This window comes from Macaca thibetana, chromosome 3 (assembly GCF_024542745.1).
Source record: "Macaca thibetana thibetana isolate TM-01 chromosome 3, ASM2454274v1, whole genome shotgun sequence".
Classification (NCBI taxonomy): Eukaryota; Metazoa; Chordata; class Mammalia; order Primates; family Cercopithecidae; genus Macaca; species Macaca thibetana.
This window is the reverse complement of record NC_065580.1, coordinates 108,959,876-108,984,567: the sequence shown is the minus strand read 5'-3', so window position 1 is coordinate 108,984,567 and position 24,692 is coordinate 108,959,876. Positions and strand designations below refer to the sequence as shown.

Below are 24,692 nucleotides of genomic sequence, written 5' to 3'. Positions count from 1 at the left end.
ACTAGGTATTGATGGAACATATCTCAAAATAATAAGAGCTATTTATGACAAACCCACAGCTGATATCATACTGAATAGGCAAAAGCTGGAAGCATTCCCTTTGAAACCCAGCACAAGACAAGGATGCCCTCTCTCACCACTCCTATTCAACAAGTATTAGAAGTTCTGGCCAGGGCAATCAGGCAAGAAAAAGAAGTAAAAGGTATTCAAACAGGAAGAGAGGAAGTCAAATTGTCTCTATTTGGAGATGACATGGTTGTATATTTATTATTTCATTTTTTAAAATGTCACAAAGAACTATAGATGATAAGATGATAGGCCATTTTATATTTTTATTTCTCCGTATTAAATATGTCACAAATGTTCTTTTTTTTTTTTTTTTTTTTTTTTTTTTGCTTTTGTTAACAGTTTTAGGGAGATATAATTTACATACCATACAGCTTACCCATTTAAAGTGTAGAAATAAATGTTTTTTGGTATATTCACAAAGTTGTGTAACTATGACCGTCATGAATTTTAGGATATTTTCATCACCTCTGAGAGGTTCTTCAGCTATCTCCCACTTCTCCCTCCATGGCTTCCCCAGTCCTAAGCAACCACTAATCTTTGTTTCTTTAAGTGTATCTATTGTGGACATTTCACATCAATGGATTCATACAATATGTGGCCTTTCATGTCTGGCTCCTTTCACTTAGCTAATGCTTTCAAGCTTCATCCATGTTGTAGCATGAATTGGTACTTAATGCCTTTTCATGTCAGAATAATATTCCATTTCATAGATATACCATATTTTATTTATCCAATAATCAGTTGCTGAACATTTGGATTATTTCCACGTTTACACTGTTATGAATAGGGCTGTTATGGACATTTCTGCCCAAGTCTTCGTGTGGTCATATGTTTTCATTTCTCTTGGGTAGAAGTGTAATTACTGGGCCATATGGTAATTCTGTGTTGAACTTTTTGAGAAACTGCCAGGCTGTTTTCCAAAGTGGCTGCAGCATTTTACATTCCCACTGGCAGTATATGAGGGTTCTAATTTTTCCACATGCTTGCCAATACTTGTAATCTGACTTTTAAATCATAGTCATCTTAGTGTATGTAAAAAGTTCTTTTTCAAAAAAAAAAAAAAAAAAAGAGATGAGTTCTAGCCTTAAATGGTGAATTGAAACTTGTCTAAACATTTTCTTTTCTCCCAATATCTAATAGAGTGAGCAAAAATAGTTAAAACCAGAAAAACAATGCCAATTTTAATCAAACCAGGAAAGGACTATAAGCTAATTCAATACATTTCAAAAATTAATGTCCAAAGAAAGAAACAAAAAATTATTGAGCACACCAGGCTGAGCTCTTACTTCCACCTCTGTCCCCATCCACAAAATTCATATTGATAAATCAACAAAACCATGTGAATTTTAACTAATGTTCTCCACCCAGAGAGAAGCAGCCTGAGTGAATAGCCTTATCTTTGCTTTCTTTTTACTTTTCCCCAAGACCTCACTTGTAACCCCCTGGTGCTGCCACCTGGCCCAAGCCACCATCATCACTATCATGCCACCTGCATCACTATCATGACTCCTAATTGGCTTCCCTATTTACACCCTTGCTACCTACAGTCTATGCTCAACAAAATGATCCCTTTAAAATTAAATTAGATAACGTCACTACTCTGTTCAAGAAAAGCTTTGATTCCACTCCTGGCAGATATTCAACATAAGTGGGCACATGTGTGTGCCAAAAGACACACATGAGTGTCACTGACAGCTTTTATTCTTAATAGCCCCAACTCTAAACAAGTCTAAATGTTCAACAGATGAGAAAAATTATTATATATTCATACAATATTCATTTTTAATTTAATTTAATTTAATTTAATTTTAATTGAGACAGAGTTTCGCCCTGTCACCCAGACTGGAGTGCAATGGTGCGAACTCAGCTCACTGCAACCTCTACCTCCCAGGTTCAAGCGATTCTCGTGCCTCAGCCTCAGGAGGTTGCTATTCATCTAATAAAAAAAGAATTATTGCTCCACAAAACATGATGCATTTCACAGCCATGATGCTGAGTGGAAGAAGCACGAAGTAATCCATACTGAATGGTCCCATTTATATTAAGTTCAAAAACAGAAGAAAGAAATCTAGTCTTTGAGCATGATAGTCAGAAGAGTCATTTCCTTTGGGAGGTTATTGACCAGGAGGAAACAATGAGGAGACTCCTGGGGTGCTGCTGACACTCAATAACTTTGTGTGGTGTTTGTATATTTGTTGACATCAGTAATATCCATTGAGCTGTATACACTTAAGATCCGTGGACTTTACTGTTTGAATGTTATACCTCAATGTAAAACATGAGAAACAAAGTAAGAAAGAGAGAAAGGAGGGGAGGGAAAGTGAGAGGAGGGGAGGGGAGAGGAGGGGAGGGGAGAGGAGAGGAGGGGAGGGGAGAGGAGGGGAGAGAAGAGGGAAGGGGAGGAGGGGAGGAGGAGAGGGGAGGAGGGGAGGGGAGCGGAGGAGAGGGGAGGGGAGGGGAGTGGAGGGCAAAGGCCGGCTTCTCATCTCATTCATAGTAAAAGTCACAGTTCTCACCATGGCCTAGCAGCCTATGTGAGGTGCCCTGTTTCCCTGATTCCTCCCCGTCCTATTCTCTCTCTTGGTTGCTCCACTCAAGCCCCAGAGGCCACCGTGCTCTGCCTGGAGCACACCAGGCATCCCCTGATTGAGAGCTTTTGTGGGGATCATTCCCACTGCTTAGAATATTTTTCCTCTATTTATCTGTATGGCTTCTCCTTCAAATCTTTGGTCAAATTTCACCTTTGAGTGAGACTCACACTATCTACCCAATTAAAATGGCCACTGCCAGTGTCTCCTTCCCCTGCACTTTTCATCCTTTTTATTCTCCGTGATGCATCTATAGCACTCATCACCTTCAAAGGCACTTATCTAATGTTTTAGTATGTATTGTCTGTTTCCCTCACTAGAATATAACGCACAAATACAAGGATTTTGTGTGTTTTGTTCCTCGATGGATCTCAAGTACTTAGATAAGTGCCTGGTACATAGTAGACACTGAGAAAATATTTGTTGAATGAATGAATAAGTGAAAAGCAGAGACATTTAAATGAAGACTGAACAGAGCCTCCCCTAAACTTTCTCCCACTCTCTGCTACTTCTTCCAGCATTAAAAAAAACAGGCAGAACATGAACTGCTCAACCCTCAAACAGGACTTGGGGGAAAGAAAACAATCTTAGTCCTAGATACAAAGGGAAGAAAGTCAAGAAATCACTCACATTATATCAGAGGAAAGAGAATGCCAGGAAGGTACCAGGGAAGAGTAATTAAGATGAAAAGAAACAGAACAGTAACCTGTAAACATACCAAGAAAAAATAAGGTAATGTAAGAAATTTTTCATGCAAAAGACAAACAGAGCACCATATAGATAAAAATACAACTCAGAGAACAGAAGGAAATCCCTCAGAGCTTCTTTTTGCTGTAAAACAAGTTACTAAAAACATGAATTCAATAAAACAAGAGTTTGGAATCATGCTTCTGGCAATGATGGACTATTTTGTAGTAGACCAATTCTCCTGCTGAGAAGGTGTAGACTAGCAGAGCAGATTAACATGCATGCATACACACACACACACACACACACACACACACACACACACACACCCCCATCTGAAGGCATCAGACAGCTACCAAGGCAGTGAGTACTTGAGAAGGCAGAGAGAAGAGAGATAGCTGAGACTGACATTTGGCACCATTATTTCCCCTCCAAGCTTTTTGGTTAAGAGGTGACTGCAAGGCTAGGAAGTTGAGGATAAATCTAAAGCTTAGGGAGAAAAAGGCTAAGCAGAACTTCTGTAAGTCTCATGGGGCTGGGATATAACAATCAAACTTCAGACCCGCAGAAGAGGAAGAAACCTGGTAAGAAACACCTTGAACATTCAGCTGGGATCACCAAAAGCATAGATACGCCAAATAAGGATAACTCATAAATTGCCCAGCCTTTACAAAAATAAAATAAAAAAGGTTTGAATGAGCTCAATCTCTATTGGGATTAAGAAGATCTTTATTCCTATTTGCTCCCTAAAAGTAAATCTTATTCAGAGTAAGATATCATTGTTTAGAGCTTCAATTTATCTTGACAATTTATTGCATGCAATGTCTGATAGTCAATCAAAAATAACCTGGCATGCAAAAAAAAAAAAAAATGAAAAAGGAAGGAAGAAAAGAAAAAGGGATAAAAGGAAGAAAAGGAGGGAGGGAGGGAGCGAGGGAAAGGAAAGAAAAGAAGAAGAAAAGGAAGAGGAAAAAGACAAGAAAATATTTGCATGTGAAATCCAAATATTAGAGTTAACAGATAGGAATGTTAAAGTAATGGTTAAAGCACTCAAGAAATTAAATGACAAAATGGTGACTATCAGCACAGACTGGAAGTTCTACCCAGAGGAGAAGAAGTCATTATTCAAAAAAGATACTTGCACACATATGTTTATAGCAGCACAATTCACAGTTGCAAAATTGTGGAACCAACCCTAATGCCCGTCAGTCAACGAGCGGATAAAGAAACTGTGGCTTATCTATATGATGAAATACTACTTAGCCATAAAAAGGAATGAATTAACAGCATTTGCAATGACCTGGATGAGATTAGAGACTATTATTCTAAGTGAAGTAACTCAGGAATGGAAAACCAAACATCGTATGTTCTCACTGATATGTGGGAGCTAAGCTACGAGGACGCAGATGCATAAGAATGATACAGTGGACTTCGGGGACTTGGGGGGAAGGGTGGGAGGGAGCTGAGGTATAAAAGACTACAAATATGGTGCAGTGTATACTGCTCAGGTGATGGGTACACCAGGATCTCACAAATCTTCACTGAAGAACTTACGTAACCAATTGCCACCTGTACCCCAGTAACTTATGAAAAAATAAAATAAAATAAACAAGAATTAAATGGGATTCTAGAACCGAAAGATAGAAAAACTGAAATTAAGAATTCAAAAGGCTGAAGGAGTTTCACTACCGATTAGGCTGTTGAAATTGTGAAACATCATTGTTTCTGCCCAAACGACGACGTCAGATAAACTCAAAATTCCTCTTCTTTAATGACATTGAAGGGCTGTGGACACATTGAAGTCTAAATGATCGGCGTTGCAGAGCAGGGCAAGCTCTTTCCGAGTGAGGAGTGCCCAGCAGCCATTTCCATGTGAGAGAGTAGTTGTCTTGTCTGGTGGCATGCATGTGCCCCTCAAAAACCCCTTGAAGGAAGACCTGTTGGTGCAGCGGTTGGGAATGCTGTCAGATGACAGATTTGGACTATTAATCCCTTCATGGGTTGCTTTCAGCTGCAGAAAGCCAACTCGCCCAAAGCCATGCTTTCCTTGGGGTGGTCCATATCCAATGACTAAGGCATTTTGGCCCAACCCAGGAAAACTGTGACTGGCCATTTGATTCTAGAACTCTTTGTGGGGTTGGTTGAGGCTACAGGGTCTGCATTGCGGGTTGACTTCCCTTTCTGCCTAAATCTGCTTTTCCCCCCTCCCTTCCATGGATATTGGTTTCTAATAAACATTCCATCCATTAGACTCTGTCTCAGAGATTGCTGCCTGGGAAACTTCACCCATGGCAGTTAATGCCTGGAGTGTCCAAGAAAGCGAATATTCAAGTCGGATTTTGGAGCTCAATTGCCTTCTTCCCAGCTGGCAGTGAGGACCCTATATCCTTGGTGATAAGTGCCACGTAACTGTGGCACAAGATGACAGTCCAGTTGTGAAAACTTTCACTAGCGATAAATGCTGATGGGACGCACAGAAGGGAAAGTCCAAGCTGGTGAAACGCACCAGCCAACCTTTGAAAGGCCCAGAGAAATAGTAACTAAAAAGACAATGGTTGTTGGGAGGCCAAGGTGGGCGGATCACCTGTGGTCAGGAGTTTGAGAACAGCCTGACCAACGTGGCAAAACCCTGTCTCTACTAAAAATACCAAAAAAAATTAACCGGGCTTCGTGGTGGGCACCTGTTATCCCAGTTCCTCGGGAGGCTGAGGCAAGAGAATCTCTTGAACCTAGGAGGTGGAGGTTGCAGTGAGCCGAGATCACACCACTACACTCCAGCCTGGGAGGCGAGAGTGAAACTCCATCTCAAAGAAAAAAAAAAAAAAAAAAAAAAGACAGTAGGATTAGATACCTGTTGCTAAACTCAATTGACACTTTAGAAAAAGGTAAGGAAAGACTAAAAGCAGTTAACTGGCAACTGAAAGAGCAATGTAAACATCAGAGTATTTTTTCTTTGTAGGAAGCAAGGAGGCTCTGCAAGTGGCCGGCAGTGAAAGTGCAGAGAAAGCTGAAGATGGGGCCCAGGAGTTAATCATCAGAGAAGCAGAGCGCCTAAGGTTTAACTTCCAGCCATTCAGGCCTGCAATGGTCAGAAGAATGAGACACTCACACATAGGAAGAGATACCTATGTTGAAAACCCTGAATCCCGAAAACCTTAAATATGCACATTTCCCTGAAGTTCTGAGCCTTCAGAAAGAGGCCATCCTTCCCCATCAAGAGTCCCTTCCCTTGAAGACAATCCACAGGCCTCTCCCTTGTGAGGCAGGGATGTGACTCAGGATCTGCCCCCTCCCTCCTCCCTTGTCATTAGGCCTGTCGCTAGGGAGAGGTCACAGGATGTCTCAGCCTGAAAATGCGGACAATACAGGGCCTGAAAATGGAGGAAAAGGCCTATACCACAAAGGATTGCCATTCCCAGGTAGCACATTCTGGTTGGAGCCAGGGGCGCAAGTGTGGGGCTGGATTCTGAGTGCTTGACAAGGGGAGCTCTAAGCATAAGACTGGATGAGGGAGAGCCTATAATTTATTTGTACTCTTCCAAGATATAGAATTTACTACCCTGCAAGGACTCCTAGAAGCATGGACAAAATGATGGCCTACACCTCCTCACTACCCTCTGCTAAATGAGGGAAAATGCCAGAACTACTGTAGCCCCAAATGTAAAGCTAGCCCCTCCAGATTCAACAATTCTTTCCTACTTTTTCTGAGTTAGTGGTGGCTAGAGCTATTTCTTAGTCTCACTGTGCCTGCATCATGGACTAGGGAAGTCAGATATCACCTCCAAAACACTTGAAACTAAAAAATACCTCAAATTAATTAAATCAGAACCCCAAACGCCACCCAGATGACATCCTGAGGAGATCAAAGAGATGAACTCCTAGAGAACCTGGAAAGGAGAAAGAAATCTTACAGTCTTTAGTGGCCTGGTCAAACACGTGGAGAGCCCTGATGGAGGAATGGGCCTGACCTCACTCTCGAGAGAACCATTTCTGAGCTGGAACTAGCCAAAACTGTTACTCATCCCCTCCCAGCTTAACTCCTAATGTGATAGAAGAGATCATCCCTTCATTTTAGCCATTTGACAAAAAAAAGGTGTACCTTTTTGGGGAAAAATGATTCAGTCTCCTCTCTTTTGTCCATGATACATATCATAAAATTTAAAAAGTGTAAAATATATGAAGAAGCAGGAAAATGTCATCGATAATTTAGTTTTAAAAAAGCATTCATAGCAGCAGACCTACAGATGCAGATGACACAGATTTTGAAATTAGAGACATGAACTTTCATAATCTCTTTTCTTAATTTAGAGAGATATTTAGGAAATAATCTCTTATTTATTTGAAGCTTGTAATTCCCTCAGTTTTTTTTTCCCCTATCATACTGATGAAAAATCCAAAAACTTGACAAGTTTGGCAAGATTGTAGGGAAACAGGGACTTTCATATATTGCTGGTTGAATTATAAAATGCAATTATCCCATGGAGGAGAATTTGGCAATACTGAGATAAACTATGAATGCATGTATTTGGTTTTTTTTTGACCTATGGATTTCAGGTCTAAGAATATACCCTGAAGACATATGTTTAACAATGTGAAAAAGCATATGCAAAAGTTATTTGTTGCAGTATTGTCGTTGTAAAATACTATAAACTACCTAAAGTAGAGAACAAAGAAGACTGTTTTTACTGGCCAAATCTGATATAATTTAAGCATTAAGATAGATAAGAAAAATAATGGTTGAATAAACTATGGTACATGCATACTATGGGGTACTATTAACTGGTTTAAAAAATGAGAAACATCTCTATGAACTGAAAGGGAGAAGTTTCCAGAATGTATTTTAAAGTGAAAAATAAAAGAGAACATATGCAATATGCTACCTCTTGTGAGAAAAAAGAACAGAAAACAAGAAAATGTACACGTACCTGTATAATTTTGTAAAAAGAAACAAGACTGATAATACAAAAATGAGTGAAACTGGTTACTAATTAGGGAAGGAGATGAGCGGATAGGGTTGCAGGGGAGGGGAGGAAATGTTGTTTCTCTTAGTATACCTTTCTACACAATTTTGACTTTTAATTGTATGTTCATGCTTTACATATTCAATAAGATGAAATAAAATTACAATGGTGGGGGAAAACCCCAAACTAAATGCAAACAGTAACAAGTGAACTTAATGGCTTTCAATGAGTAAAGTAACTTCCAGAGGAAGTTAAAAATTCTTTGTATTGTGGAAAATATGCATAACATAAAACTTATCATTGTAACCATTTTAAATCTGTATCTATTAAAAGATTTTTCTTTTTTAAGAGACAGGGACTCACTATGTCATCCAGGGTAGTCTCAAACTCCTGGACTCAAAGGATCCTCCTGGATAGCTGGGGCTACAGGTGCGCATCACCATGCCTGGCTTATCCATTTTAATCATTTTTAAAGTGTACAGTACAGTGGCACTAAGTACATCCACATTGTTCTGAGGCCATCCCCACTATCAATCTCCGAAATACTTTTCATCTTGCAAAACTGAAACTCTACAACCATTAAACAACAACTCCTCATTGCTTCCAGCACTTGGCAACTACCATTCTAGTTTCTATCTCTACGAACTTGGCTATTCTAGGCACCTTATATGGGTGGAATCATACTGTATCTGTTCTTTTATGAGAAGATTATTTCACTGAGCACAATGTTTTCAAGGTTCATCCATATCGTAGCATGTATCTGAATGTCATTTCTTTGTAAAGTGGACATAAATATATTGCATGTATGTTACGCATTTTGTTTATCCATTCATTTGTTTATGGATGCTAGAGTTGCTTCCACCTTTTGGTTATTGTGAATAATGCTGATATGAAAATGGGTGTACAAATATCACTTTGAGACCCTACTGTAAATTCTTTTGGATATATGCTCAGAAGTGAAACTACTGGATCATACAGTAATTCTATTTTTAATGTGTTGAACTGCCATACTGTTTTCTACAGCAGTTGCACCATGTTATATTCCCACCAACAGTGAACAAGGATTCTACTTTCATCATATCTTCACCAACGCTTGCTATATTTCTTTTGATTTTGTTTTTTTAGTAGTAGCCATCCTAATGGATGTGAGGAGATACCTCGCTGAGGTTTTGGTCTGTATTTTCCTAAAGATAGTGATGTTGAGCATCTTTACATGTGCTTATTGGCTATTTGCATGTCTTCTTTGAAGAAATATCTATTCAAGTCCTTTGTCCATTTTTTAAACAAGTTGTTTTTGTTGTTGTTGTTGTTGTTGTTGTTGAAATGTAAGAGATTTTTTGAACAATATTCTGGACATTAATCCTTTACCAGGTATGTGATAAACAAATATTTTTTCTGATTACATGGTTTGCATTTTCATTTTGTTGATAGTGTCCTTCGGTGCACAAAAGGATTTAAATTTGATGTAGCACAATTTATCTATTTTTTCTGTTATCTGTGCTTTTAGTGTCATTTCCAAGGAATAATTGCCAAATCCAATGTCATGAGACTCTTCTCCTACATTTTCTTCTAAGACTTTCATAGTTTTTGGTCTTATGTTTAGGACTTTGATCTATTTTGAGTTAATTTTTGAATACGGAATAATGTAAGTGTCCAACTTCATTTATTTGCTTGTTGATATGTCATTTTACCAACACTGTTTGTTGAAAACATTGTTCTTTCCCCATTGAATGATCTTGGCACTTTTGTGGAAAATCAATGGACCATATATATAAAGGTTTATTTCTGGGGTCTTTATTCTATTCCATTGATTTGTATGTCTGTTTTTATGGCAATATTCCAAATAAGTTTAGAGCACAGTACTTTGGCTTCGGTCTGAAGAAATACCTGTAATCAAATGTTGAACTCTTAACAGGCTTGTTTGCTGTAGTGGTATGAATATCCTGAAACTATTTTGTGGGTATTGTAGAACTGAGCAAATGAGTGAATATAGCGAGGTTGTCCAGAGCAACATGGAAGATGGGAGATAGAAATACATAATGGGGAAAAGGAAACAAGAACCTTGGACAAATTCAAATTAAAGGCATCAGTATAAACATATTTTACCCCCACACACGCACATTTCACGTCTAAGAATATACCCTGAAGACACATGTTTAACAATGTGAAAAAGCATATGCAAAGTTATTCATGCACACAAAAAACACATTTGTGTGTGTGTGTGTGTGTTTATGTGTATGTATATATATATTCCACTGAAAAACCTAGGAACATTGACACACTGTAGCAATAAGCAAACTGAGAGACTAGATCTTGGTTTCTAAATGCTATTCACCATTCAAAGGAAGCAGGGGTCCATAAAAGAGTGGCTTATTCAAGGACTGGGGCAGGGAAAATACAGGATGTACCTGGAACATCTCATTGTACCAGAAGAAAATAAGAAAGTATTCAAAAACGATGAAGATACATACAAAAATTGAAGGGGATTTCAGTGGCCAAATCTGGGATAATTGGATCATCAAGGTAAATAAGAACAATAATAGACAACAATAAAATAAGAATTCATGAGTTCAGATAGTAAATAATAAATTAATAAATGAATGACAGAAGGGAAAAGCTCTTTATACGGTAGCATGCTGACTAATCAATATAATAACAATGATGGATTTAGAAAATCACCCATTATAAGCCATCATAGTGAAAAGAGATTTAGGCAAGAATCATGATGCATATACAAGTGGGAGACAGAGAGTCTGACAAGAGACAAGATATTGGCATAGTCTCAAAGTATCTCCTTACAAATTTCTTTCTTATTTATTATAATTGGGAAGCAGGTAGCTGTAGAGTGGAGAAGCTTGACAATACAGTTGTCTATAATTAACTTTATCAGTTAGAGGCAAATGGCCCATATTCAAATGTAAAAGTCTGGGCTTTGAGAGTATGACTGAGTCAGTATTAAGACACCTTCAGAAACATCTCAGTGTAGGTATAAGGCATGAAAATATGGGAGGGCGAAGAAACAGAAGATGCTATTTTGGGGAGGAGAACTGAGGAACACGTGCCTACTATGTGCTCAGAGCGCTACACTGGAACCACAGAGAGTAGGGGACTAGCCTGCTGCCCTTATGCCACTTCAACAGTCAGCAGCAGCCTCCACCTCCATTTGCCAGCACCTTCAGGGTTGGCTCCAGCAGCTGTGCTCACGCTTCTCCTTGGCCATATGCATTGGGGTGATTGGTGGGCAGGGTGTAAAAGCTCAGCCCCATCAGCCAGATGGGGACACTCTATTGGCAATGCTCAGGATGGAGTCCTTGCTGGCCTGGACTTCTTCCTCTGCCAATCCTGCTTCCCCCACTTCCTGTCACAGGCTCGTTGATCTGTAATCAATGTGTACCCAAACTCCATCTCGGCCTCTGCTTCCCAAGAATCCAACTGGAAACAGGCTTCTTGGAAACCTACTGATTTTTCCACTAAATTAAGAAGGAAAATATGGGCAAATCATACACTTAAAAAAATACATTGTTTCAAAAGAGAGCAACAGATGAACACAGGCTGTTCCAACTAATGAAGATCTTGTTTTTGGAGATCTAATGAACTAATGAAGATCAGTCATTTGGATGGGGGATGAATTTTCGGAGATGCCCTGTTCTGAGAAGAAACAGGTTGGATTGCATATCAGTTCTCTAATTCAGGTCTGCTGTAACAAAGTACCACAAAATGGTTGGCTTGAAACAACAGACATTTATTCATTCACAGTTCTGGAGGCCAGAAGTCCAAGATCAAGGAGTCAGCACTACTATGCCCTTTCTCCTCGCTCCTATGGCTGACGGCAATCTGCGGTGTTCCTTGGCAAGCAACTTTATAACGCCAATCTCTGCTTCTGTCATCACATGACCTCCTTCCCACTATGTCTATCTACATATGGTGTTCTCCGCTCTGTGTGTCTGTATCCATGTTTCTTCTCTCCTACGGACATCAATCATATTGGATTAAGGGACTACCCTACTCCAGTATGGCTTCCTCTTAACTTACATCTTACTTATATTTGTAAAGACTCTATTTCCAAAAAAGTCTTTCCATAAAAGACTCTATTTCATATTCACAAGTACCTGGGGTTAGGGCTTCAACATATCCTTTTAGGAGACATGATTCCATCCACAACAGATTTCCTCCTAGATTAGCCCACTGAAGCTGCTTTAGGCCTGAGTTTTAATGCTGAACTGTAGCAGTTGCACTGAAAGTAACGGAAATAGGAACTCCTCCCTCTGTCACTACTTAACTCCCTGATCTCCTTGGAGGCGGCTCCCAGCAGCAGCATGTTGGGGTCTTTAGAGAAGAGAAGTAAAGAGAGTGAGGAAAGTTTAGATGTAAGACCAGCCAGAAGGTTGTGTGGGCTCTGGAGAGGGAAGAGGCTCTACTGCAAGTAAGTTGGGATCTGTTTACCATAAGGGAGAGCACCATAATTAATCCAGGCTTCCTGCATATGGAATCATACCCTTAATCCTGCTGAGGGTGAGCAGTGAGTTGGCTTCACCATTACCCAGGAGCTTTTGCTGAAGTGAAGGCTCTGAGTGGTGGCACATTGCAGTGGGGGATCCCATGGTGCAAGGTAATCCCTCTACTGTGCTGGTGGCCACAGCTCCCGGAGCAGCTTTGGGAGAGTCCTTGTGTTCAAGGAGGGTGGGAGGCAGAAAACAGCCGGGTGAGGGCACAGGAGCTGCCATGCAAAGGTGGGCACATCTAGAAAGCCATATTCATACAAAATTATAAATGTGGATCAACTTAACTAAAAATAGGTCGCCTGAACCAAAGAAGTCTCTGCCAATATATGATAAAGTTAAGCATTTGTTAAAAGGTTTTGAAGTAGCTCACTGTTACAAGGCTGGGGTTTGTCCAAGCTGGAGCTATAAAAGCAATTATAAAGGTGCTCTCAGTAGCACAAATGTGCTGATTCTCGCATTTGACATGGAATTTTTATAGCTTATTTGTGGATGGAAAATAGCATCAAATATTTGCAGGAACTTGTCTCCTTCTTCAGAAAGAGTTGTGGCTAATTAGAATTTCTGTTTTATTTTGCTCCCTGACCTCTCAATTGGTTTGTAAGCTATTAAGTGATGCACAAGCAATTTGTTTGAGGTATAGGAGTTGTTTTGCACCTACTTTGCATAAAAGCATCAAAGATGGTATTGAAATATGTTAAAGTTATTAGGCAATTTAAGACAGTGTCATTGTTTTCTTTAGTGGCCAATGACTGTTTAAAACAAAGCTCTTGTTTCCTATTTAGCATTTCAGGATACATTAGTGATGCATTATTAATGTATTAGGAAGTGTTAGTTTTAGACAAACAAAGCTATTTGGTAAAATTGGGAAAGAAAGAGGGTATTCATGCAGGCACAATTTAGTAAAAATATATGTGGAGCTAAAATGTATATTCTTGGCCTAATTTGAGGCATGACTGAGTCTATATTTGATGGTTTTCACCTGAAATGTAGAAGATACTCAGTCAATATATATTTTTGAAAAACATCCTTCTTACACTACCATTTTCAAGTAACATTTGTGAGAGAAAATAAAAGTTACTTGATTCTTTGAACAAAAAGGTAAGTATAACAAGTAGTCATAATTTGAGACCCCAATTTCAATTAGGTTCCTGCGAATGTTTAAATGGAATCTCTTCGATTATCTATACAATGACACAAAGAACCCAATAATTAGAAAAAACTTGTAGCTAATTGGAATATGTTTTAGCATATAAATCACATTATATATGGTGTTATATTATAATTCTTATGAGTGTTAGCAAAGTCCTAGAATTCCCTAAGGCTCTAAATTGGACTGCCAAGATATAAAGATAGGAGAGATAAACTTCTGTGCCATTAAAACATGTGGAAAATGAGTTCTGTGATAATACAGTAGTAATTTTGGGCCTATTCCATCCATTATGAGTACCTGTCATAATTCACATTTTGCACATTTTGATTTATCAGCCAATTTGAAATGCAAGTTAGAAGGAAGAAAGGTGAATCAGAAGTGAACATTGACTCAGGAATTCTGCCTTGCATGGATGAAAATCTGGAGTTGGTGTCGTGATACTTTTTGTGAACCCTACCTAAGTAAATATTGAATATAATTTGATGCCTAAGTGTGTCCCCAAAATTAGATAGAATTGTGGTTCCTTTTCATTAACAGTAAATCTATAAGGATTGGACGGATCATATTTTTCCTTGACTGAAGGGAGAGAAAAATGGATAGCCAATACTGGGAAGAAGTACAAGCCATCAAGAAATTGTGGGCATGTCCTATGGTTGGAGAATGAAGGAAGTATGCATAAAATCATGGTCCTATCACTTTGGAGTCGAATGGTTCCGCTGAGATCATCTTGTCCTGTAGACCCCCCTTCTTTGGCAGGGCAGTGCTGCAGTTCTGCAGAGGGCCCTTAGAGAGTGTGGGGAGTAAACAGTGGCCTAATGGGTGGGGTTCTGGGAACCCAACGCTTTCTGCAACCAGAGAGGCCCATCTGATTAATATATTTGGGTTTTACATAACATTTTATGTGAAGAAAGACTCTGCTGTATGGAATAACAACGTTTCAAGTCATTGTAGTTGGGACCTTCACTCCCCCACAACCTCTGTTTCAGCAACATTATTGAAGAATGGAAATAAAGATCTACAAAGCTACACATTGGCACATGTTTTAGGGGTCTCTTTTACCGGCATTATCAGATTTGGCAAAGTAGATTCATCCGCTGTATGCATCTTTGTAAATCCAACATACCAGGTTTAGGTTTCTAAAGAGATGTTGGGGAAGAATTCATGAATCCTAGCTCAGGGTTCTTAAGGAGTGGGTACCCCTCCCCTCTAGCATGCCAGACATCATCATATCTTGCATGATGGATGCTCATGAGCTAGTCTCATGCATACATGCATTTTCCAACAAATATTTACAGAACAGCCACTAAATACCAGCTAAAGTGCTTAGTCAATATTCCAGAATGGCTAGAATGAGTCACCTGGCAACCTAAAAGTGGACACCAATTTACCTTTCTGTTGGAGTGAAAAGTTTTGATGACAGTTTGCACGTAACAACGTTTTAATATGCTCAGCGTGTATTCCAAGTAGAATTATCAAGAAATGACAAGCCTCCCTTTTCCACCCACATTACAGAACTAGATTTGGGCATCTGAATAATAAGGAAAATTAACCCTTTGCAAATTTATTTTAAAATATATTTATTGAGTTCCAAAAATGTGGGTGGGTGGGGTGGGAATAATTACAGGACAGACAAAAGCTGGTACTTTGGAGGCTGAGGGCTTGAGCTCTAAGGAAGCAGAGAAAAAGTAATTCTGGTACTCGGAACTCCCGTCCCTTGCCTGACAGAGAGAGGGCACTGATGTCTGCAGAGGCAGCTGTATCTAAAACCAGTGTAGATGGCTCTGGGGCTCACAGTGCAAGAGTGGCAATGGACTGATATTGTCTAGAACACTTCTGGTGTATTCCAGCATTCTGAGACTTGTATCCTCATAGTCAAGATCCCGAGGTAGAGCTAAGATTCTGAACCCTGTATTAGTCAGGGTTCTCTAGAAGGACAGAACTGACGAAAAAAAAAAATATATATATATATAAAATGTGTGTATATATATTATGTGTGTATATATATATAATGTGTGTATATATGTGTGTGTATGTATAGATATATGTATGTAGGAGATATATAAATGTGTGTGTGTGTGTGTGTATATATATATATATGAGTTTTAAAGTATTAACTCACACGATTACAAGGTCCCACAACAGGCTGTCTGCAGGTTGAGAAGCAAGGAGAGCCAGTCTGAGTTCCAAAACTCAAGAACTTGGAGTCTGATGTTCGAGGGCAGGAAGCATCCAGCATGGGAGAAAGATGTAGGCTGGGAGATCTGGCCAGTCTCCCTTTTCACATTTTTCTTCCCGATTCTATTCTAGCCAAGCTGGCAGCTGATTAGATTGTGCCCACCCAGATTAAGGGTGGGTCTGCCTTTCTGAGCCCACTGACTCAAATGTTAATCTCCTTCGTCAACACCCTCATAGACACACCCAGGATCAATACTTTGTATCCTTCAATTTAATCGAGTTGACACTCAGTATAACAATTTCAGCTCCAAAGGCCCCTGTTTGAGGGAGGTGACTCAAATTCCTGGTTTCTGAGCATAGCCTTTTCCATTGAATGTTGACCAAGAGGTGGATTTTTTTTTAAATCTCTCTGAAATAAACCTCTGTTTACTTGGAGTTTTATAAGTAGGACTCATCCAAATTTGCTCAGAACTTTCCCAGTGTTAGCACTAAGAGTCCTGTGTCCTGGAAATTCCTTAATTCCTAAGCAAACTGGGCAGATATTTATCCTAGGGAAATAAGAGCCAAGCACATAGACCAGGTGTTCCAGGTACTTACTGTTTTATAATAAAGCATTACAAAAGTGATCAACTCATAAAAACTGTTCTGTTTGCTCACATTCTGCACTCTGGCTGGGATTAGCTGAGTGGTTCTTCCGCTGGTCTTGTTGATGGTTGCTTGTGTGGCTGCATCCAGCCAGTGAAGTGATTGGAGAATGGGCTCAGCTGGGACATTTTGGCTTCTCTCTCTCTCTCTCTCTCTCTGCGTAATCTCAGGACTCTCCCTTTCTGCATGGCCTCTCCTTGTTATTTTATTTTATTTTTGCAGCAGGGTAGCTGAATTAGTTGAATTTCCTATATGGTGTCTCAGGAATCCCCAGAGTGCAAAACTTGCCTGGTTTCTAGGTTGGGGGGGACTGGAATTACCACGGCGTCACTTTCACCACATCTTATTGATTAAAGCTGGCCATAGCATCATTCTAGAATCAAGGTGAGGGGACTACAGGACGACACAAGAGTGAATACCAGGTGGCAGCTCGCTAAGGTCTACCAATGTAACAGTTTCCTCCAGAGACGCAGTAGGATGCTCACCTGGACTCATAGGATTCACTGCGAGTGACCACTTCTGACGCCTCTTTGTAGGGCACCACCTGACTTCCTCTCCTCACACTCGCAGTGAGAATGGAATATGAATAGTTTGATCATTGGTCAGAGCCAACAAGAGCTCTGGGTGTTGGGCAGGTTTATCCCTATTATTCGTACTTCTCCCAAGCATTAGTAAGAATAATAGGGATGGTGAGTCCCTGTTAAGGTTGCTAAAAGGTTTCCAAGGAAGCAACAAGTTAGGGGGCCTGGGTCTCCACGGTTGATGTGAAGCTATAAGGAACTTGACTGTTCCATGCACCATTTCTTGAGGTGTCGTCTATTCTAAAGTTTCTGCCCAGCACAGGAATTTTGGAGATGACCAACACACATCGCCTGTCTTCCCGAAGCTGACCCTTCTCAACGCGGGTTTCCCCACCCTGCTAACTCTTGTTTTAAAGTTTAAACAAGTGTCAGCGATGGTCCCTCCCCGCTTTGCTCTCCACCCGCCTCTCTCCTGCAGCTCTAACTTGGTTAGTTTCTCAGCCAGGCCCCCTCACTGGGCTGTGAGCCTCCTGAGAGTAGGGCGACCTCCATACCTTCTTCTGCAACACCCAGGGTGGATGGAGGGGGCTCTGTTAGCTGGGGACTTTTAGGAGCAGCAAGGGACCAGCCCCATAACCTCCACTTCAGAGCAGTTCCAATCCAGCTGACTTCCACATCCCCAGGGTTCTTCCTTTTTTTGTCTCCCCTGTTCCTTTTTTTTTGCTGGAAAGAATCAGGTCCCCTCACTCTCTCCCAACACGAACTGCGTTAAAAGAACCCCCGAGATGCCTCTGGGCCCAGGGACTTCTGCTTGGCTTGCTTCCCTTTCTCCTCTCGACACTCTTCCATCATTGAGGACACAATCTGGCTTCTGGCTTTTCCCTCTCTTTTTCTTGGCCTTTTTCCCTTTCTTCCCCCGCCCCTTCTCCTAGTGTCACAGCCAGTCCCGACGCATCCCGCCCCCGCTCTGTCGCTTTAAGCTGGTCCCGCCGCTGCGCCCCGCCCTCACCCCTCCGCGCTCCGCGGCTCCCCGCCGCTTCTCCCGCTCCTCCCCTGCTCGGCCCTCTCCTCCTCCTCCCGCTCCTCCTCCCGCTCCTCCGCGCCGCCGCCAGCCCCGCTGCGCGCTCTGCTCTTCGCAGCTCCCGGGACCCGCAGCCATGGCCGACATCAAGACGGGCATCTTCGCCAAGAACGTCCAGAAGCGACTCAACCGCGCGCAGGAAAAGGTCAGCGGTGGGCGGCCGGGGCTGGGGACGGGGACGCCAGGCGGGGGCTTGGCTGGAGGGCACCGGCTGCGGCGGCGCGGGGCCCGAGCCTCGGGGTGCGGCGCGCTGCGGAGCGGGGCCGGGGCCAGGGATGCGGGGACGCCCTGCCCTCCGCTCGGTGACTGCAGCAAGGCGCGACCCGGGCGCCGCGGGGAGCGGGTCGGGAGGACGGAGCGCCAGGGACCCGCAGACCCCGGCCCCGGAGGCGCGGGATATGTCCAGCCCCGGAGCCCGCCCGGGGTGGCCACTCTCCTGGCCCCAAGCTGGGCAACAGAAGTAGCAGGTGCGGCCGCTCGCTCGCTGCGCCCGGAGCAAAGCGCATCTCCCGGCGCCCGCATCTCCCCGGGTCGGCTCCCAGCGCGCCCGCAGGCAGCTCGCGGGGACGCGGCCCGCAGATCGGGGCGGGAGATTGCGGCAGCAGTCCTTCTTGCGGGGGATTTTGTAGCTACTTAAGCGCAGTAGACAAGAACGACTTAACAGAGAAGCCACCAAAATATCTCTCAGGACCAATAGGGCAGAATCGTGATCACAGAGTGCTGTCTAGTGAGTTCTGGAGTTCAAAACAGAGAGCTAGATACACACACTTTTATTTTTGGTCTGTATGTTTGTGTCCCTTTTGACGCCAGTGTCCTTCTTTAGAAGGTCAAAAATAAATATAACCTGAACCTAATAGTTCCTTTCTGCACATTTCTGCACAAAGAAGGACCTTTTATTGCATTTTTAAAAATCCAGATTACACAGATTGGGTTCTCTGTTGTTTTGCAAGTCCGTCAGTAAATTGCCCACAGTAATTTTTTTCCCCGGAGATGTGCATGAATGGAACCCAAGTCCGTAGCAAGCACAGCCCCAAGCAGGTGGAGGGGAGTTGTACCAGGCACCAGGCTTGCCTGGCTTCCTTGGTGACTGCTGTATCTGACGGCCCTAAGGTCTTCATTTGTGTCCTGAGCAAGGGACATTTCATTGATATTGTAGCTTGAGCATTGTACTTGAAAATCAACACCGGCTAATGAGCCCCATGATTGGTATCACTTGAACTGTGTTCTCTTTCACGTGGCAGTATTTTCCGTCCCCAGGATATGGGATGTTTAGCGTTTTCCTGTTTTACTGGAAGTCGGATTTGCCATGTTGCTCAGGATGGCAATGAATTTCCCTCTTCAGACCCAATCTCAGGCTGCCTGCCAGTTTCAGCTGACCCTGAGTTGCTGAGCAGAGGGGCCACTGATCCCTTTTGTCCCCAGGCCCAGAGGCTTGGTGGCTGCCTCTAGTCCCTCCCTCCACACATGCACACTCTCCATGCAGTAAGAGGATTGTATTTCTTTTAATATCTACCCAAGCTCATCCTGAACTAAAGTGATCCTCCTCCTGCCGCTCCCTCCGCAGCTGAATTAGCAAGGCTGCCTGCTCCTTTCCAGGCCCGGGTTACTTGTGCAGAAAGTAGCCAGGGATCTGCTGGCCTTGGGATTTGGGCCAGGTTTTGTCATCCTTTTTCCACACTTCATTTTACCCACTTGTAGGTACTCCTCCTCTTGCCTTCCAAGTAATTATTTGACTCTTCGGTCTGAGGCTTTTCACTGAATTCACTTTCCATCTGTGAAGGAATTCAGTGGTATGGTCTGCCTTTTCACATATTGAATTATTTCTTAATCTAGGTCACCAGCTGTTAATACGCTCAAAATAAATGAAAAGAAAACCTAATCTCTCTTGCAGAGCATTCAAGTCCTATGAATTGTCAAAACTCACTTTTTCACGATCAAACTCAAGCGTAATTTATGACTGCAGTTGTGGATGGTGGTCAGTCTTCTATGGGAGGGGGGGGTAAGAGTCCCTCTTGGGGGCTTCAAGCGTCCTATTTTCTTCCCTGGGGAAAGGTGCTGATGAAAAGTGCCTGCCGCACCTAGTATAGGAGGTTCAAACACTAAGAGGCTGAGAGTATAGGTTCTGCCCCAGGGTGAGTTCTGCCCCCATTTCTGAGTCTGTGTAGCATCGGAATATGCTTGGCACAAAGAGAAAAGGGCATGTGGGCATCCAGGTGAAGCAGCCCAGCCCCCAAATGGAGGCCGCCTGAGAATGGAAAGCACAGTATGTTACTGTGGGAGGCTCCATTAGACATATCCCCCCGTGATTCCCTCTTTCTACACCTTTGGCCTCTTCCTCTTCTCCAGAGCAGACTTTCATTTTAATAACTATAGACCATATATATCCTTGAGACCTTTTACTTGTTGGTTTTACAACCAAATTTTCTTAAAAGAGAGTCCACTCCCTTGACTTTCTTATCATCTGTGCTTCACCTAAAAGCTTGCATACGTTTAGGCTCCAACTGCATGTTCGAAATCACTCTTAGAGGTGACTTATGGCTTTTTATGAATTTTAAATACTTTTTTTTCTTACTGAAAGTCAGTGAAGATTCACTGGAGAAAGGCTGAAATGTGTTAGTCAGCAGAAAAAAACCCAGAAGGCTGAAATGTACATATAAACAGAAAAAAACTCCAGCAAATTAGGAAACACATAATTCTACTACTCGGAAATTTTACTACCATTTGATGTGTATCTGAGTAGATCTTTTTCCACATGTGTATGCATTTATACAAACAAAACAGGCTCATTGCTGTATGTTTGACGACCTGTTTATTTCACTTCATAATTACGAACATCCTTCTATACATGTACATATTTTCCATCAATATTTTAAATTATTGAACACTATTGGAATGTATGGATTATAATGAATGCCTTATCTTTTGAATATTCATTTTCCAGTGTTTCTATAAATAAGTACAAGTCAATAAGTAAATTTGTAGGGAGAATGTTTGCATACATCTTTATCTCCTTAGATAAATTCCTAGAAGAAGACTTATTGTGTCCAAGGTTTGCCTATTTTTATTATAGCCAGATTGCCTTCCAGAAAGGTGTACCAATTTACATTCTCATCAGCAGTCCATGAGACACTTGCCAACTCTGGATAATAAGATTTAAAACAATATTTAGCTATGTCATTGGATAAAATTTGTTCATGATTAATTTCATTTGTTTGATTTTTAAAAAGTAAACTTTTTTGCATTCCTGTTTTTATTCTTGAATTCTGCATTTATATTTTTGCCCATTTTCTGTAGCATTTCCATATTGTTATTAGTAAGGGCAAAAAGTTTATCAATCCTAAGGGTTACAACCATGCTTTCTTCCTTTTCTATTTGCTTTTAAATTGTTTGGTGATTTCTACTGATAAAATGTTTCTGTTGGTGTTTTATGGATATCTACTTACATGTATTGGTTGGTTTTGTCTCGTTTCTCTTTTGTGTGGTTGAATTAGTCAGGATCCTGCTACTTGCAGGTATCAGAAAGCTCAACCCAAACTGGCTTAAGGAAAAAAGGAATTTAATTGCTAATAATAATAATATCTAACAATTTATATATGGTTCTTGTACATATAAATTTAGATTAGCTTTCAATGAATGAAAGCTATATATTCACATAAGGTATATGAATATCTTATCTATATTAGGCTGTATATGTATTCTTATACATATGTATATATAAAAGTATATGCAGACTATATCTTTCCTTCAGCATTTTTACAGAACTATTTGGTATAACTCTCAATGTCCCAAACTGGGCCTTGTGCCTATCTCTGGAAGAAAAAACATCTCTGAGAGCAAGGGCCAAGACCATGGGTTGGACTAGTTGAATTAGGCCCAAGTCACGAGCCAGTGCAAAAGCCAGGGATGAAGATTCCCCGAATGATATAGACTGTTAGTGGAGGAGGTAGGGAACTCAGAGTACAGAATGGGGAGTGGATGCTGGGCTGGCAAAATAAATGATATTCACAGAGGCGTCCCTAAAAGACCTTCTCCATCCCAGGTTTATATAAATAATCACATTTAATATTTGTTCAACATTTTTATGTATGCAGTTAAAAAATATTAGTAAAATACTTGTCATGAAAAACTGTGTATCCTTCGCCTACTTTTTGGTGGGGTTGGTTTTTTCTTGTGAATTTGTTTAAGTTCCTTGTAGATTCTGGATATTAGACCTTTGTCAGATGGATAGATAGCAAAAATTTTCTCCCACTCTGATGATAGTTTCTTTTGCTATGCAGAAGCTCTTTAGTTTAATTAGATCCCATTTGTCAATTTTGGCTTTAGTTGCAATTGCTTTTGGTATTTTAGTCATAGAGTCTTTGCCCATGCCTATGTCCTGAGTGGTATTGCCTAGGTTTTCTTCTAGGGTTTTTATGGTTTTAGGTTTTACATTTAAGTCTTTGATCTATCTTGAGTTAATTTTTGTATAAAGTGTAAGGAAGGGGTCCAGTCTCTATTTTCTGCTTATGGCTAGCCAGTTTTCCCAGGACCAGTTAGTAAATAGGGACACCTTTCCCCATTGCTTATTTTTGTCAGATTTGTTGAAGATCAGATGGCTGTAGATGTGTGGTATTATTTCTGAGGTCTCTGTTCTGTTCCATTGGTCTATATATCTGTTTTGGTTACTGTAGCCTTGTAGTATAGTTTGAAGTGGGGCTTAAAACCTAGATGATGGGTTCATAGGTGCAGCAAACCACCGTGGAACATGTATACCTATGTAACAAACCTGCCCATTCTGCACATGTATCCCGTATCCCAGAACTTAAAGTAAAATTAAAAAAAAAAAAAAAAAAAGAAACAAAAATAGCAGCCCTCTGTTCCCCTCTTCTCAACCTTCAATCTTTTCAGAGGCAATAGTGCTAACCATGAGATTTCTCAAAAATTTTTGCTTATACAGCTGTTTCTTGATCTATCTTTTAATGTATGGTGAAGATATGTAGATTTAGTGTTTTTATTTCTCCTCTAGTTCTTCCCCTAATTATATACTGAAACAAAAATTGTTATTGCAAAATACTACATTTTAAAGATTGAAGTCCAATTTTTATTGAATAAAGTGCACAAATCTTAAGTGTTCAGCTTCATGAGTTTCTATGTATATGGATATCTGCATCGCTATCACCCAGATAAGTAACAGAATATTTCTTCCATCCCAGTTACCTATCATTTATTTGCCTTTCCTCTTCTTTGTCTTTTTATGTTCATACCTTTTAAATTACTTTACTCTCTTTTCCCTGATGAGCACCTTTACATGTACTTATTGGTAATTTTGATATCTTCTTTTATGAAGTCTCTTTAAAGTCTCTTGCCAGTATTTTATTTGGGTCCCTTGTCTTTCTTCTATTGCTGTTTAGTTTTCTGTGTATTCAGGATATGAGTTCTTTATCAGGTGGACATCTTATATTTTCTTCCAGACAGTGTCTTGCTTTTTAACTTTCTTAGTGGTACCCTTTGATGAGTGGCAGTTTAAAGTTTTCCTGAAGTCTTATGTGAGAATTAAGTTTTTCATGCAGCTTTTTATTTTTCCTGGAGTTAATAATTGCCTTGCCTTTAAAAATTTGCTTATTTTTTAAATGAACTTTAAAAAGTTGTTTATTCTTGCTTCATCAGATATGTCAAATGTTTATCAATATTATTGTTCAAGGTTCAATATATCAAATAGTGTAATTGCTCGTTTTCTCATCCTGGAGATATCCTTTTTGGATGCCTCTGCCCTTTTGCAATAATCTGGGCTGATTTTTCTGTACACCTGCTGCATACGTGTCATCCTCGGTCTTCTTTTGCCAGTGTTGGGGTTGAGGAATGGACCTGAAATCTCAAGTATCCTGTATTCCTGGACTTTCAAACAGTCCCCTGTTGTCAGTGTTGTGTGCTTCATTCTTACCTTCTAGGGTGTGTGGTGGGACCAGGTCGTAACCCTGAGTGTGTTTGTGTGTGTAACTGTGCAGTGAGAATTGGTTGCTTCTTCATTGGTTGTTCCTGTACCTGCATACTTTTTTTTTTCTTGTAGTTTCCTCTGTTCTGCTGATTTCTTTCCATTCTTTCATCTTTTTTAGCTTCTGTAAAATGTATGGAACTCTCTTATTCACTAATGCTGCCTTTCCTGTTCTTGTCCTTGTATGTTCATAATTTTTTATTCCTTTACTGTTGCTTTAGTTGGGCTTTGGAATGAGATGGAAATAAGCACATGCAGTCAACCTGCCATGTTTAACCAGATACCTTTTTATTTAAATACTTGATTTCTCTGGGATTTTTTTCCCCATCTTCTTCTATTTGT

General features: G+C 40.8%; 2 protein-coding genes across 3 annotated transcripts in view; one reads left to right on the top strand and one right to left on the bottom strand.

Moving 5' to 3' along the window:
• YAE1 (YAE1 maturation factor of ABCE1) overlaps positions 1-24,692 on the bottom strand; it is a 967,894-nt gene that overhangs the window by 941,767 nt on the left and 1,435 nt on the right. The window lies entirely within an intron of this gene.
• The window catches only part of AMPH (amphiphysin), a 247,506-nt gene continuing 241,059 nt past the window's right edge, over positions 18,246-24,692 (top strand). The window contains exon 1 of one of the 2 annotated variants that reach the window (XM_050783311.1): positions 18,246-18,524. In XM_050783311.1, the coding sequence (XP_050639268.1) occupies positions 18,456-18,524 (69 nt within the window). In that variant the 5' untranslated portion in view covers positions 18,246-18,455. The remainder of the gene's footprint in view (positions 18,525-24,692) is intronic. The other variant, XM_050783312.1, reaches the window with a different exon arrangement.